The sequence below is a fragment of the Mesocricetus auratus genome, unplaced genomic scaffold (assembly GCF_017639785.1).
Source record: "Mesocricetus auratus isolate SY011 unplaced genomic scaffold, BCM_Maur_2.0 Super-Scaffold_100015, whole genome shotgun sequence".
NCBI classification, from domain to species: Eukaryota; Metazoa; Chordata; class Mammalia; order Rodentia; family Cricetidae; genus Mesocricetus; species Mesocricetus auratus.
This window is the reverse complement of record NW_024429198.1, coordinates 43,327,919-43,342,287: the sequence shown is the minus strand read 5'-3', so window position 1 is coordinate 43,342,287 and position 14,369 is coordinate 43,327,919. Positions and strand designations below refer to the sequence as shown.

At 44.6% G+C, this 14,369-nt stretch overlaps 1 protein-coding gene and 1 long non-coding RNA gene across 4 annotated transcripts in view; one reads left to right on the top strand and one right to left on the bottom strand.

Annotated features, from left to right (window-relative positions):
• Positions 1-11: 11 nt before the first annotated feature.
• The window catches only part of LOC110343468, a 16,134-nt gene continuing 1,776 nt past the window's right edge, over positions 12-14,369 (top strand). The window contains exons 1-3 of one of the 2 annotated variants that reach the window (XR_005881676.1): positions 12-565; positions 3,142-3,231; positions 9,985-10,073. This is a non-coding gene — a long non-coding RNA (uncharacterized LOC110343468). Of the gene's footprint in view, positions 566-3,141; positions 3,232-9,984; positions 11,253-14,369 lie in introns of those variants that run through there. The other variant, XR_005881675.1, reaches the window with a different exon arrangement.
• Riok3 (RIO kinase 3) overlaps positions 12,584-14,369 on the bottom strand; it is a 25,018-nt gene continuing 23,232 nt past the window's right edge. For both annotated transcript variants that reach the window (XM_005065380.4, XM_021235061.2), the window contains one exon: positions 12,584-14,144. In XM_005065380.4, the coding sequence (XP_005065437.1) occupies positions 14,037-14,144 (108 nt within the window). In that variant the 3' untranslated portion in view covers positions 12,584-14,036. The remainder of the gene's footprint in view (positions 14,145-14,369) is intronic.

Here is a 14,369-nt window from a genome sequence, read left to right as displayed (position 1 = left end):
TAGCCACGCCCCGGGGGGAGGAGCGTGGGTCATGTGACCCGGAAGCCTGCTGACTGCTGGGAGCCGGCCAGCTTTCAACGGTGACAGGTCGCCAGTGCTCAGGGTTTCTGCCTGTAATTTAGTCGGAGCAATGAGGCAGGAGGCTGGCTGTAATCGTGCAGCAGAAGAGAGCTACGCGCCAAGACTGATTTCTGTGTTCACTTCAGAACTGCTCTCGCACCGGGAAACCGCTCCACCCTCGGAGATCTGTGCCTGTCCCCGGGAACCGAGTTTTTGAACAATCTGTCAGCCAAACCGGCAGTGCTGTGAGGACTAAAGTCTGCCCCTCCGCCCCAAGTTTGCGTGTAGAACCTTTAACCCCCGATATCTCAGAATGTGCCTGCATTTGGAGCTTCAAAGATGTAATTAAGGCAAAATGAAGTCGTCAGATGGGTGCTTTTAAACCAACATGACTGGTGCTTTTGTTTAAATACAGATAGGGGCATTAAGTTCCCAGCCTGCCGGGTGGTCATCTACCAGCCAGAGAGGCCTAGAAGAAACAGCCCTGGTACAGCGAGATGGCTCTGTAAGTAAAGGCATTTACCATCCACCCACTATGATGACCTGAGTTTGATCCTTGAGACCTACAGGGATGGGAGAACAGAAGAACCCCAGCAAGCTGACCTACACACACACACGCACACACACACACACGCACGCACGCACGCACGCACGCACGCACTGTAGCAAGTGAGCACCCACATGCATACAGGGACACAAACAAATGTAATTTTAAAAAATTGAGACAATCTCTCTAGGTAGTACTGGTTTGCCTGGAACTCACTCTGTAGAGCAGGCTGACCTCGAACTCAGAGATCCACCTGCCTCTGCCTCCCAAGTGTTGAGATTAAAGGTCTGTGCCACCACACCTGGCAAAATGTAATAAAATTTGTAAAAAGGAATGAAACAGCCCTGCTGGCCCCGACTTTGGGCTGTCTGCCTCAAAGGCTGTGATGGGATAACTGTTTAAGCCCCTAGCCTGCGGCACTTTGTTATAGCCGCAGCCTATAACCATGGGAAGACCCTGGTCATAGTGTTCTTGACAGTGTTGTGGGCTCAGGAAATGCTCCACCCACCACAGGCTGCAGGACAACCTCCAAAACAATACAGAGAAACCCTGTCTCGGAAAAACCAAAAAAGAAAGGAAAAAAAAAAAGAGAGAGAAAATGAAGCTGGGCATGGTTCATGCAAAACTAAACAGACTTGGCTTTTGAAGTAAAGATCACAACAGACCCAACCTCAATAGAATCAAGGAGCCTTGCCTTTGTGGTGGCGCCCCCTTCTGGCCTGACATGTATGTCTTTTTTTCCAAAGGCTTTTTCCAGTTTTCCTTTGCTACTGAAGGAGATACCTTCTTTTCCCATTTTAGTTTCTCTTTTCAAGACAGGGTTTCTCTGTAGCTTTGGAGTCCATCATTGAACTCGCTCTGTAGACCAGGCTGACCTGCCTATGCCTCCGGAGGGCTGGGATTAAATGCATTCACTATCACCGCCCAGCTTCTTTTTTTTCTTTTAAGATTTCTTTCTTTTTTTAGAAGTATGTGCATGCATGCGTGGGTGCCTGTGTGTTGATGGGTATGTCCACATGAGTGCAGGTGACTTTCGGATGCTAGGCAGCCACACACCACCTACCACTCACCTCCCAAGAGCCAGGATCACAAAGCGGCTCAACAACTTTTGCTTTAGCTGAGAGCTAAAATATTTGAACATGGAACAAGAATTAGCAAGCTAACATCTTAGCTTACATTAATTGTGGAGTCCTTCTATCATTCGTGAAGGCCCTGGAGTGCTCCCAAGACAGCCAGAACCTGAGAGGCCGAGCCCCTGGGCTAGCGTTGGCCGAGATCCTGGGTGAGCACTGGACACTAGCTGCCACTTTGCTCCAACATGAGTGTGCAGCTTTGAAAGCGATAAGAGGGGCTGAGGGCTGTGCCGAATGGAAAAGATGAGAAATTGAAGGACTGACCCAAACACACAGGACTGGAGCAGTAAAAACCAAAACCCAAAGCAATAAGAAAAGCAAGGTTTAGTTAGAGCCATTGAGTTGGCAAACACCAGACTTTCTATGGGGACCCTAGGGGAGATTCCTACCTGGGAATGGGTGAGCTGGGGTCAGTAAAGAGACAGGGTGCAGCAAGGATTAGTGCCCCTTCCTGCCATGATGCCCCAGAGGAGAGTGAGCAAGCAGCCTCCAGGCTGGAAGCTACTTATTTGACTCCTGCCCTGTGTTTTCCAGAGCTCAGAAACTCTGGCCTGTGTGATAAGCAGGGCTGCTGGTGCTTGTCCAAGGATCCTGACACTTTCTAGAACCTAAAAGTGCATTGATTTCCTGTTGCTGTTTTCTTGTTTTGGGTTTTGTTGCCTATTCTTTCTGAGGCCGTGTGACAGACAACCAAAGGATCGCTGACCATAGTTCCTAGAGTGCTTCCCACTGCTTAGCCGCTGTTTGGGTGCCTTCTGCTTTCCTCTTTGAGCTTTCTGAATTGCTCTGGGTTAGAAAATGAGCATGAATATTGTAGGAGGAACTAGTTTTAGAAGTATGTGTGTGAGGTACGGCCCAGCATTGCTGCCAGCATTCTGGAGGAGTTTCCTTCCCAGTGAGAGAACTAGTCAGGGACAGCTGGTGGATCCTTGACCGGCAGCAGAAAAGACTAACAGGCTAAGCCAGAGTGAAGAAGTTAGTGGGTTTATTAAGATTAGGGAGAGCATGCATGTAGGAGTGTGTGTGTGTGTGTGTGTGTGTGTGTGAGAGAGAGAGAGAGAGAGAGAGAGAGAGAGAGAGAGAGAGAGAGAGAGAGGAGAGAAACATAGGCACACATTATAGTACACATCAAAGACAACATAGGGTAGGCTCTGAAAGGCAGTGTTCTCAGGTGCCTTCACAGTGTGTGTGTGTGTGTGTGTGTGTGTGTGTGTGTGTGTGTGAATTGATGGATGAATGGATGGATGCATGATCCCATCCATGCATGATCCCATGGCTTCTCAGAAGCCTGTAATTTACAACATAGTTTAAAGATTAGGCAAAGTTTAAAAATTTAAGTGGCGTTTAGAAATTAAGTGATACACATATACAAGCTGCTTACTTATTTCTTTCATCTTAAAGGGTATCCTTCTGTAAATAAAGTTACGAGGTGGTTTGTGAGGCGCCCTGTTCAGGCTTAGGGATGAGAAGAACGTTGACATGAGACTTGAGGTAAGAAATTCTGGCCCTAGGCAAGCATAGCTCATTTGCTATGTTTAGCATCCTTGCTTGTGATGTGTAGAGGAAAACACATTGTCTCTGGGACACATGTGACCTTGCCAATTGTGTTGAAGTTTCCTGTCAGTCACCGGGAAAGACAAAGTAAATCCTAGCGCAAGTGTTTCTGTCCCTTCTTAGCCCTTAATGTTCCCATCTTTCTACCTTGCTTCATGTATCTATTCCCTGTATAGTACCCATTCTTCCTAGAAACCTTTGAACATGTGTCACTGCTTTCTGGGTCACAGTGCAAGTTTCTTTGCATAGTTACATGCATATATAAAAAGTGTGAGGAAGTTTTGCTGGGTCCTAAAGGCTTCCTCAGGGGAGGAAACCTGTTGGTAGCAGTCTTGATGACCAATCTATGCCTGATGGATGGAATAGACAAAGTGACCTATAACCTCTAAGGAAATAGAAACAGTTATCAATAGTCTCTCAACCAGGCCCAGATGAATTCAGTGCAGAATTCTACCAGATGTTCAAAGAAGATCTGATACCAATACTCCTCAAATAGTTCCACACAATAGAAACAGAAGGAACGTTGCTAAACAACTTTTACAAAGCTATAGTTACCCTGTTACCCAAACCACACAAAGATACAACTAAGAAGCAGAATTACAGACCAATTTCCCTCATGAGCATAGTGCAAAAATACTCAATTAAATACTTGCAAACTGAAGGGACAAGGGGGTCTGTAAAGGGGAGGGGATGGGGGATAATAACATGAGGGAATGGGATGGTGGAGTGGGAGATAGAGGAAGAGAGCAAGGAAAGAAATACCTTGATAGAGGGAGTCACTATGGGTTGGGGAGAAACCTGGTGCCAGGGAAACCCCCAAGAATCCAAAAGGATGACCCCAGCTAAGTCTCCTAGCAATAGTGGAGAGGATGTCCCAACTGGCCTTCCTCTGTAATCAGATTGGTGAATACCCCAACTATCATCATAGAGCCTTCATCCAGGAATAGATGGAACCAGACTCAGAGATCCACAACCAAGTACCTGGCCAACCCCCGGGAATCCTGTCAAAGACAGGGAGAAGAGAATATATGAACAACGGTGATCAAGATCATGATGGAGAAACCTACAGATACGGCTGAACCAAGCTCATGGGAACTCATGAAGTCTGAACCAAGAGCTGTGGAGCCTCCATGCGATCGAACTAGGCCCTCTGCATGTGACTGTTGTATAGCTAGGTCTATCTGAGGAGCTCCTGGCAACAGGACCAGGATCTGTCCCTGGTGCATGAGCTAGCTTGTTAGAGCCCATTCCCTGTGGTAGAATGCTATACTCAGACTCAATGCAGGGGGGAGGGGCTTGGTCCTGCCCCAACTTAATGTGCCAGGTTTTGTCAACTCCCCATGAGAACCCTTACCTTTTGGGAGTAATGGATATGGAGTGGGCTGGGGGAGGAGGTTAGGGGACGCAGTAGGAGAGGTGGGAAGGAGAACTTTGGTTGGAATGTAAAATGAAATTAAAGCACAGTTGTGCAGTGGAAGCATGCTGGATCCATAAAATAAAATTTTAAAAAGAAATATTTTTAAAAAGAAAAAGAAAAGAAACCCAAACTAAGACAGAGAGCAAGAGACAGGGGATCCCCAGACCACTGGCTAGTAAGACTAGCCATATCTGTGAGCTCTGGATTTGATTTATAGGCCTTACTTCAGTAAACAAGGTAAAAGAGTGAGTAAGGATGATTTGCAACATCAACCTCTGTTGCTGGAGTTTCTTTCCAGCCTTGTCCTGCAGTCAAGTAGCCCCAAATAATGGATGCTATATTAATTATAAAACTGTTGGCTGATGACTATGGCTTCTTACTGGCTAGCTCTGTCTTAATTATTAACCCACAACTACTAATCTATATATTCCTACATGGCCTCATGTTATCAGAGAATGCCTGGAGAATCCTATCTTCCAGGTCTCTACATGGCATCTCTTGGAGGCCTCTCTCTGCCTACTTCTACCCAGAATTCTCCCCATGTCATAGCCTTGTCTATACTTCTTGTCTGGCTACTGGCCAATCAGTGTTTTATTCATCAACCAATAAGAGAAACATACAGAAGGACATCTGCCATTAAACCTCAGGCCTCCACATACATGTGTAAACACGCACACACACACACACACACACACACACACACACACACACACACACTACAAAAATTGAAAACTAAGGGGCTAGGGAAATGGTTCAGAGGTTAAAAACACTAGTTGCTCTTCCAGAGGTCCTGAGTTCAATTCCCAGCAACCACATGGTGGCTCATAACCATCTGTAATGAGGTCTAGTGCCCTATCTTGGCATGCAGGCAGAATGAACACTGTATACATAATAAACAAATCTTTTTTCTAAAAAATTTATAAAAAGACAATCCAGGCAGTGGCGTCACATACCTTTTATCCCAACACTGGGGAGCCAGATCTGAGTTGGAGGCCAGTGTGGTCTACAGAGTAAGATCCAGGACAGCCAGATATAGAGGGAGGCTTTTTCCTTCTATCTCGGGTTCCAATGGACCAGTTTCTCTCTGCCCACTGGGTCCCCACGGCTGTTTATAAAATAACCACTCTGAGGCTTAATACCTGTTACAATCATTTAGCCAATGGCTTAGGCTTCTTACTGGCTAGCTCTCTCTTAATTATTAGACCATTTCTGTTCATCTGTGAGTCACCACGTGGCCTTGACTGACTGGTGGTGATGCCCTGGCATCTTGACTCTCTGGCGGCTACATGGAGTCTCCTCAACTCTGCCTTACTAGTTTTGAATTTCCCACCTGCCTTTATTCTGTTAAGGCATTGGCTGAAACAGCTTTATTCATCAACCAATAAGAGGAACATATAGTCACAGCATACAGAAGGACATCCCTCGTCAGCCAGAGCTACACATAGAAATGTTGTCTCAAAAAAAACTGTAAAAATATTATGTTAAATAAATACATTAACAAATACAAATAATAATTTGAAAAATAATTTTGTTTTAAATAAAAGAGGCAGAGACACAGTGGATGAATTCTGAGAGAATTGTCCTGAAAAGGAATGGTAAACATGATGGTTAGTGTTAACTTGACAGAGTCTAGAATCAACTGAAAGATGGGCTTCCTGGCATAATCAGGGGATTATCTGCATTGTGTTAATGAAAACCTAACCATTGTGGATGGTATCGTTCCCTGTGTGGGACTGTGTGGTGTATAAGGTGTGGGTACCACTCCCTGTGTGGGACTATGTGCTGTATATATGGTGTGGGTACCACTCCCTGTGTGGGACTATGTGCTGTATATATGGTGTGGGTACCACTCCCTGTGTAGGCCTGTGTGCTGTATATAAGGTGTGGGTACCACTCCCTGTGTAGGACTGTGTGCTGTATAAGGTGTGGGTACCACTCCCTGTGTAGGACTGTGTGCTGTATATATGGTGTGGGTACCACTCCCTGTGTGGGACTATGTGCTGTATATATGGTGTGGGTACCATTCCCTGTGTAGGCCTGTGTGCTGTATATAAGGTGTGGGTACCACTCCCTGTGTAGGCCTGTGTGCTGTATATAAGGTGTGGGTACCACTCCCTGTGTAGGACTGTGTGCTGTATATAAGGTGTGGGTACCACTCCCTGTGTAGGACTGTGTGCTGTATATAAGGTGTGGGTACCACTCCCTGTGTAGGACTGTGTGCTGTATAAGGTGTGGGTACCACTCCCTGTGTAGGACTGTGTGCTGTATAAGGTGTGGGCACCACTCCCTGTGTGGGACTGTGGGATGTATAAGGTGTGGATCCCAGCTGAGCACTGGCATGTATGCATTCTCTGCTCTCTTCTGTAGATTTAACATAAGCAACTGCTGCAAACTCTGGTTGCCTTGACTTCCCCACTGTGACAGAACATACCGTGAGCCCTTCCTCCCTCAAATTGCCTTTGTCAGATGATTTTATCACATCAACAGGAAGTCCTGCCTTAACAGTCAGGACTCAACTAAAGTGATTAAGGTGCTTTTATTTCTGGGTCTTCTGTCTCTCTGGCTAGACATCAATCCAAGTCCTGGGATTAAGGGCCTGTGCCACCATGACTTTGGCCATTTTAGCTCTGTATTAAACCAACCAGGTGCCTTAGGCAAATAAAGCAAAATATATATGGTGTAAAAAATATCCCAAAACACTGCACTGAAGCCTTATCCTAATTAGTTTTATCAATAAAAACCTGGAGTCAGATATGGAGGTAAAAGCTGAAAGATCAGGGAAGAAAAGGAAAGGCCACAGTCACCTCCTAACTCTCCAAATCCTCAGACTGAAAGGACCAAGATCCTGTCTACGCCCCGCCTTCTTACTTCCTCCCTCGTGTTGTCACTTCCTGTCTCCTCTCTGTACACACCTCCAGACCTCTACAGTTAACTAGTGACTAGCTCTACATCCTGATCTCCAGGCAAGCTCCATTTGTGAGAACACAAACAAAGTATCAATACACTGCACAGCGCCTCAATTGATTTCCTGTTGCCTACAAGTCAACATGTAGCCAGCATTATCAGGATGCTTGAAACAGGGTGTTTTTGGCAACTGTCTCATTACTGTTCATGTGTAGTATCCACAATAAACAGATGAGGACAATGTGTTTTCAAGGAACAATTTCTGTGAGAAGACAGAGCAGAAGGAGTGAGGCTGTGGTGGCTGCACTCTCACAGTTAACATGGTAGCCAGCATCCAACACCACTCGAATTGCTTCCTGCTCCCTGGGACCCATGGCCTTCCTAGTCCTGGGAAGCAGGGGCTGACCAAGTTGCCAAGTTTCATGAACCAACAGGTTAGCACACAATTAAATGCAATTTCAGAGTATAGGTGACATTTGTTCAAGAAAAACAAAACAAAAACCAACTCTAACTTCAAAGGAGGTGGGATAGTTTATTCTGAAACCAAATATGAATGACCACAACCCAGGAACACAGTTGTAACTTGCCTGAAGTACCATGTTCCAATGTGGAAATAGTGTCATTTTTGAAGTACTTACAAATATAATTATGAATTAAGACACTTTGTACAAAGACACTGGTGGAGCTGGGTGGTGGTGGCACACATTTTTAATCCCAGTGCTCAGGTGGCAGAGGCAGGCAGATCTCTGTGAGTTCAAGGCCAGCCTGGTCTACTGAGTGAGTTCCAGGACAGTTAGAGCTATACAGAGAAACCCTGTCTAGAAAAAACAAGCAAACAAAAACCAAACCAAACTGAAAGGGATAAACTAAACTCAAAGGCTTCACTTCTAATAATTTAGAAATAAAGGGACCAGATCCTCACTCGGCCCCCTGCTTTAGTGGCTATGACAGGCTACAAAAAAGACACGTAGGCCTCTGACACATGGAAACTCCAGACCCTCAGGCCTCCCAGAACCTAGGGCCAAAACTGAACACAAGAAACTCCAGACACCGCCCCCCACCCAGCCTTCTAGATACTTGGTTCCTGGGAACTGTTTGGCCACAAAAGAAATTTCAGGGGGGACCAAAACCTCCCCTGTATTCTCCAGGATATAGTTCTGAAAACTGTTGGTATCTATGTACAACAGGCCACCTGCAAGTAACAAGACAAAGCCATAGAAACCACAGAATGTTTCCTCTCAGCACTGACCAATGAAAATAATTGGTACACAGGTATTTCATGCCAAAATATGACTCTGAGAAATTCTCCTAATTGTTCCCAAATGTCAACCAATCAGAAACCAACCCGTACCTACTGATGTAATCCTGTAACTTTTGTCTTTAAAACCTAGCCGTAGACAAGGAACTTCACTCCCTCTAGAGGCTGCTGTGACAGCTAGCCAGACAGAGTCCCTGTCATGGCTGGATGAACAATCATTAAAACCTTGCTTTTGCAATTTGGTGGGTCATTCTGGTGGTCTCTGGGGACTTTGCAACTTGGGCACCACACAAACCAAAACAAAAATCATAACACTGGTGGAAACATTAGCTCGATGGATTGAAGCAAAGGAGGGGAAACCCTGCTATGGGCCCAAATGCTCTCTGATAACATCCTTAGGTTTTGATTGGTAGAAACTAAGGTTTTGTTAAGTCAATACATTTCTAAAGGTTTCATCTGTTAGTCACAGGATGTCAGGCTAGATAAAGAAGTGGTAAGGAATAGCTATAGAGGCGGCTAACTACAGCCCAGATGACTTTTAAGTAGGCTCTGGGTCTACAATATTCCAATCTCTACATAGTCATAGAAGTTCCATTCATTTGTTCATCTCTGTGGTTACCTGAATCAGGGTCAGTGGAAGGTGCAGTCTCCTTTGGGAAGTTTTTGTTTGTTTTAAAGATTTATTATGTACAGTGTTCTACCTGCATGTACACCTGCATGACAGAAGAGGGCACCAGATCTCATTACAGATGGTTGTGAGCCACCATGTGGTTGCTGGGAATTGAGCCATTTCTCCAGCCCATGGGAACTTTTATTCACAGTGATAAAAGCCTTTGCCTTGTCCATGTTAGTACATCTATTGGTGTCTTTGTTCAAGCTCCTGTTTGCAGTCATGTTGGTGAAACTATGGGTATAGTTTCTGACATCCCTAGGACACGCGGCAGTAATGAAAAAGAGGCCATAATTTTGCAAGAGAGCAAGGAGGGGTATTTGAGAAATTTTGGAGAGAGGAAAGGAAAGGGGGAAGTGATGTAATTATATTATGATCTCAAAAACAATTCTTTTAAGGCCTTTGTGATTCCTCCCTTACTGTCCTGTATCCACTGCTTAGGAGAAACCAGCTGCCATGCTACCAAGCCACTCAACAAGACCTTGGAGACACTGCTGCCTTCTGAAGACTGAGCCTCCTGCCAATAGCCTGTAAGTAACTGAGTTGGTCCAGTAGTCAAAAGAATGAATGTAAAACATGCCTCTCCCAAATATGCCACTCTGGCCTGCTGTTCTGAGAAAGCTGATTCAGCAACGACTTCAAGAAACACTCATTACCTTTGTAAAAGGAGATGAAAGCCAGCCAGCATTGGGGAGAGAGGGTGCCCTCCCTGATCCATACTCCTGTCACTAGAGGTGAGAAGTAAAGCTGGAAGAAATCTGTACAAATCTGCCTTGTTAACTAATCCTTCCTAGTCATTCCTGCCATAACTAACCTCTTGTGATGTTTTTCTGTCAGCTTAGCAGCTGCACACAAATCTACTTCTATTTTAATTATCCTGTGCGGGCCCACGGCCACTCAGTCAACACCCAGCCAGTCACTCAGGCCACAACCAAGAGGGCCTTCCAGTCCTGCTCTGGCTCTGCTGAGCTGCGGGTTTAAACTAAGTCTCTATTGTTCTGTTTACCAACAAATAAGTGTAAGTCAGATGTGGGGGTGAAAACATATTAGATCAGAGAAGCCAAGAAGCAACCAGCTGACCTTGCTTTTTAGCCAGAGACCATCTCTTCACTCCTCCCAAAACAGAAGGAAGTGCCAAACTCCAGTCCCCACTCTTTCCTTCCTGTGTGTCTTCTCTATCCATAGTCCTGGCTTCTCTATGGCCAATTCCAGTCAGCTAGTCCCCGCTACCTCATTCAGACCAGAAAGCATTTAATTGGGAGCTTGCTTATAGTTTTAGAGTTAGTCTGTGATCATCGTGGCAGGAAGCAGGCGCATGGTACTGGAGCAGTAGCTGAGAGCTTTACATCCTGACCCAAGGACAACAGTCACTCCTGAGGTCTGGTGTGGACTTCTGACACCTGAAAGCCCACCCCCAGTGACACACATCCTCTCCAAGGCCACACTGCTTAGTCCCTCCTCAACAGGTATAAGCATTCAAACACGAGCCTATGGGGGCCATTCTCATCTAAACCACCACACTGGCCTTTGTCCAACAACGCAGAATATTTTTTCCTTTTTTTTTGACACAACCCTGCCGGCCTGCTGTGCAAAACATATAGCCAATAAATAGGTGTGGTATTCCCATTAATGTGTCACTGGTGAGTCTCATCACACTCCCTACCAAAAACTCCAGCACCCCAGACACCATAGGTAGAATTTTTCCACCCATACACGAGTGGGGCCACTTTGGAAGTAGACTGTCCAGTCCCAATTAGCCCTTTGGGTGACTAGCATGCAGCTGACCACATCATGTGAATCCCAGAGATCAAACTCAGGTGATCAGGCTTGTTAGAAAGTGCCTTTACCCACTGAGTCATCTCACGAGCCCCAACTCTTACTAAAGCTTAATGTAGGTCCTACAACAATCCAATAGAAAAGTATATACCTCCATAAACCATTAATGTAATCAGATGAGTGTCATCTCCATATTTCAAAAGTGCTAGAAATGCTTGGAATGTGCAGACAGGAATCTTGTCTGATGGCCAGTCTGGAGAGCCCACCCGCAGTGACACACCTTCCCCAACAAGGCCACTCCTCTTAATAGTCCACAAGCAGCTCCATCAACTGGGGACCGAGGATTCATATATATATATATAAGCCTATGGAGCATGTCATTCAAGCCACCAGTCTCCATCTTCCTAAGGGAGTCAGCATCACGTAACATCTCCCCATCAGCTGCCTGACTCCATTCTTCTGTCCATCATTTTACTTGTTTTATTAACACATTTATTTCATGTATGAGTGGTCTATCTGCATGTATGTCTTGATGCCAGATGAGGGCATCAGATCCCATTATAGATGGTTGTGAGCCACATGTGGTTGCTGTGAATTGAACTCAGGACCTCTGAAAGAGCAGTCAGTGCTCTTAACTACTGAGCCATCTCTCCAGCCCTTTACTTTGTTTTCATAGGCAGAGTCTAGGGCTGGCCTCAAACTTGTAGCAATCCTCCTGCCTCGCCTGCACAGTGCTGGGATTTTTGTTTGTGAGACAGGGTCTAACTATGTGTCCTAGGCTGGTGTGGAACTCCTTATATAGACTAGATGGCCTAAGCTTACAGAGTCTACCTCTACCTTCAAGTACTGGGGTCTAATTCTTTATATATACATCAAGAAAACTAGTAATGAATTAATTATCTTACTGAAATAGAAATTCTTTCCAATCATCCTTATGATGGAAACTTAATTTTTTACAGTCATTTATATTCAACATCAATAAAGTGAGACAAAATATTCCTATTTACTTAAACATACACACTCTACTGGACTATTTATCAAACCACTACCTTCAACATCATTTTCTGCTATGTGAAAAAATGTCCTGACCTCACAAGAGGGACAAACTTATTTATAATGTGAAGTATTTTGTGAGTAAAACTCAAACAGAGGTGTGTATGTGTATATATTTAAAATAGCACTGTTTGTTTTGCCACAGAAAGGTTGTCTTGGGGCCAAAACATTAAAATAAGGAATAGGAATAAATCACACAATGAACCAATTCTAAAATGATCCCATTTTTAATTTCTTGAAAGGCAAAGTCACAGTACACTCCAAGCAATGGTTTGAAAATGACTATGTCAAGAAAGAAAACAAAGTTTTAAATGATTGTTTCAAGTGAGTTCTCTCGAATTTTTGTGCAGCCAATAATTAGTCATCATTTAAATCTTTGTTGCCGAGTAGCAAATACCTCAGGGTGGGATAAGCTACCTAAAGTCACACTCCTCAGAAATGCAACTAAAGCAGTATAACAGAAACAAAAATAAATAGCCCTACAAAGAACATTTGACATTTTAAAATAATGTTAAAATCTTTCAAACATAAATTACGTTTTTAATCTTTATAACCAGACAGAGTTAGGCTGTTTATCGATCCAGTCTGACTCCTGGACCTGGGGTAATAGGGAGGCTAATGGAGCGACAGCAAGCAACCAATGGCGTCCGGGACACCGCTCACTTCTCAAAGCAGAGTCTAGCCAGTGGAAAGGCTGGCAGACAGAGGCTGAGCGGCTGAGCTGCTTGGTTCACTTGTTACTTGGAGTTGTTCTGCACACAACTCAAGTTGTCTTGCACTTATTTAACAGCTCCAATTACTTTGCGCTCTCTCTCTCTCTCTCTCTCTCTCTCTCTCTCTCTCTCTCTCTCTCTCTCTCTCTCTCTCTGTCTCTGAAAACAACTAGCAATCAATATGTAGACAATTTTAAGAAACTGCAAACTGAAATTAGTTTCATTGCCTTCTTAAAATGTATCAAATACAATTCTTGTAGTCTGTCCTTCCAAATATTTTGTATTTTCATTATAAATGCAGATGAATTACTTCCCAACCACTTAATCTAAATGAAAAAAAAAACCCAAGTTAAAATTTAAAATTTAGTTAAGAAATCCTTCTATATTTATCTTTCAGAAAGCTGCCGTTTTCCTGGGTATGAGATGGAAATGTAGAATTCCATACATTTTTGTGATGAACCACTAGAAGGTACACTGCTCATGTCTATTTCCACCATCCACTGTGAAACAAATCCCCATTTCAGAGCAGCTGAGAAGGGCTAAATTAGAACGACAGCGTTTGCAGAAAGACACGACAGGAAGCAGGCGAGAGGGGCGCGGTGCAGCCAGCAACCCTCCCCAGTAAATGCCTCACAGCTCCCCCACATTTAACACTACCTACGTTTAAAATCCTCATCAAGATATTTCAGACCACGAGTGGTGTAAGATCCAAACTCCTTCAACTAGACATTCTACCTGTTAAAGAATCATATTATCCTTTGGATGAGATGAGAGGTAGTGACATTTTATTCTTTCAATGCCGAGTTAAAAATTCCCCACATCTGGCGCGTGGGTCACAAGTGGGACCACAGGAGCAGCACGTGCACTCCTGCTTTGGTATTTCAAGTCACCCCACTGGTTGGCTGCCGGCAGCTGGCGGTCACTGCTGTTGGCGGGGAGCAGGCGCTGGTGCTAGTCTGCATACGGCACAGGTGGCCCTCCATCGTCTTTCAGAAACGCGGCTGCTTTCCTTCCGTTCTTCTGCACATGATCTTCATTCATTTTCTCCAAAGCTTCTATCTACAGAACCAATACATTAAACCCTTTGTCAAGTTCTGACTATACAATTGTACCGACCGAGGTGGTATTTTCCCTAACACCCTGCTGGCCTTTCCTGACGTGCTGGTCTTGAAATTAGAATCTTTCTCTTACCCCTCTTCTTCCTCTCCCCACCCTCTTTGCACACGTGTGAGATGTGTGCAAATACACCTATTTGCTTTTCACTTGGTTATATTACCAAGGTTA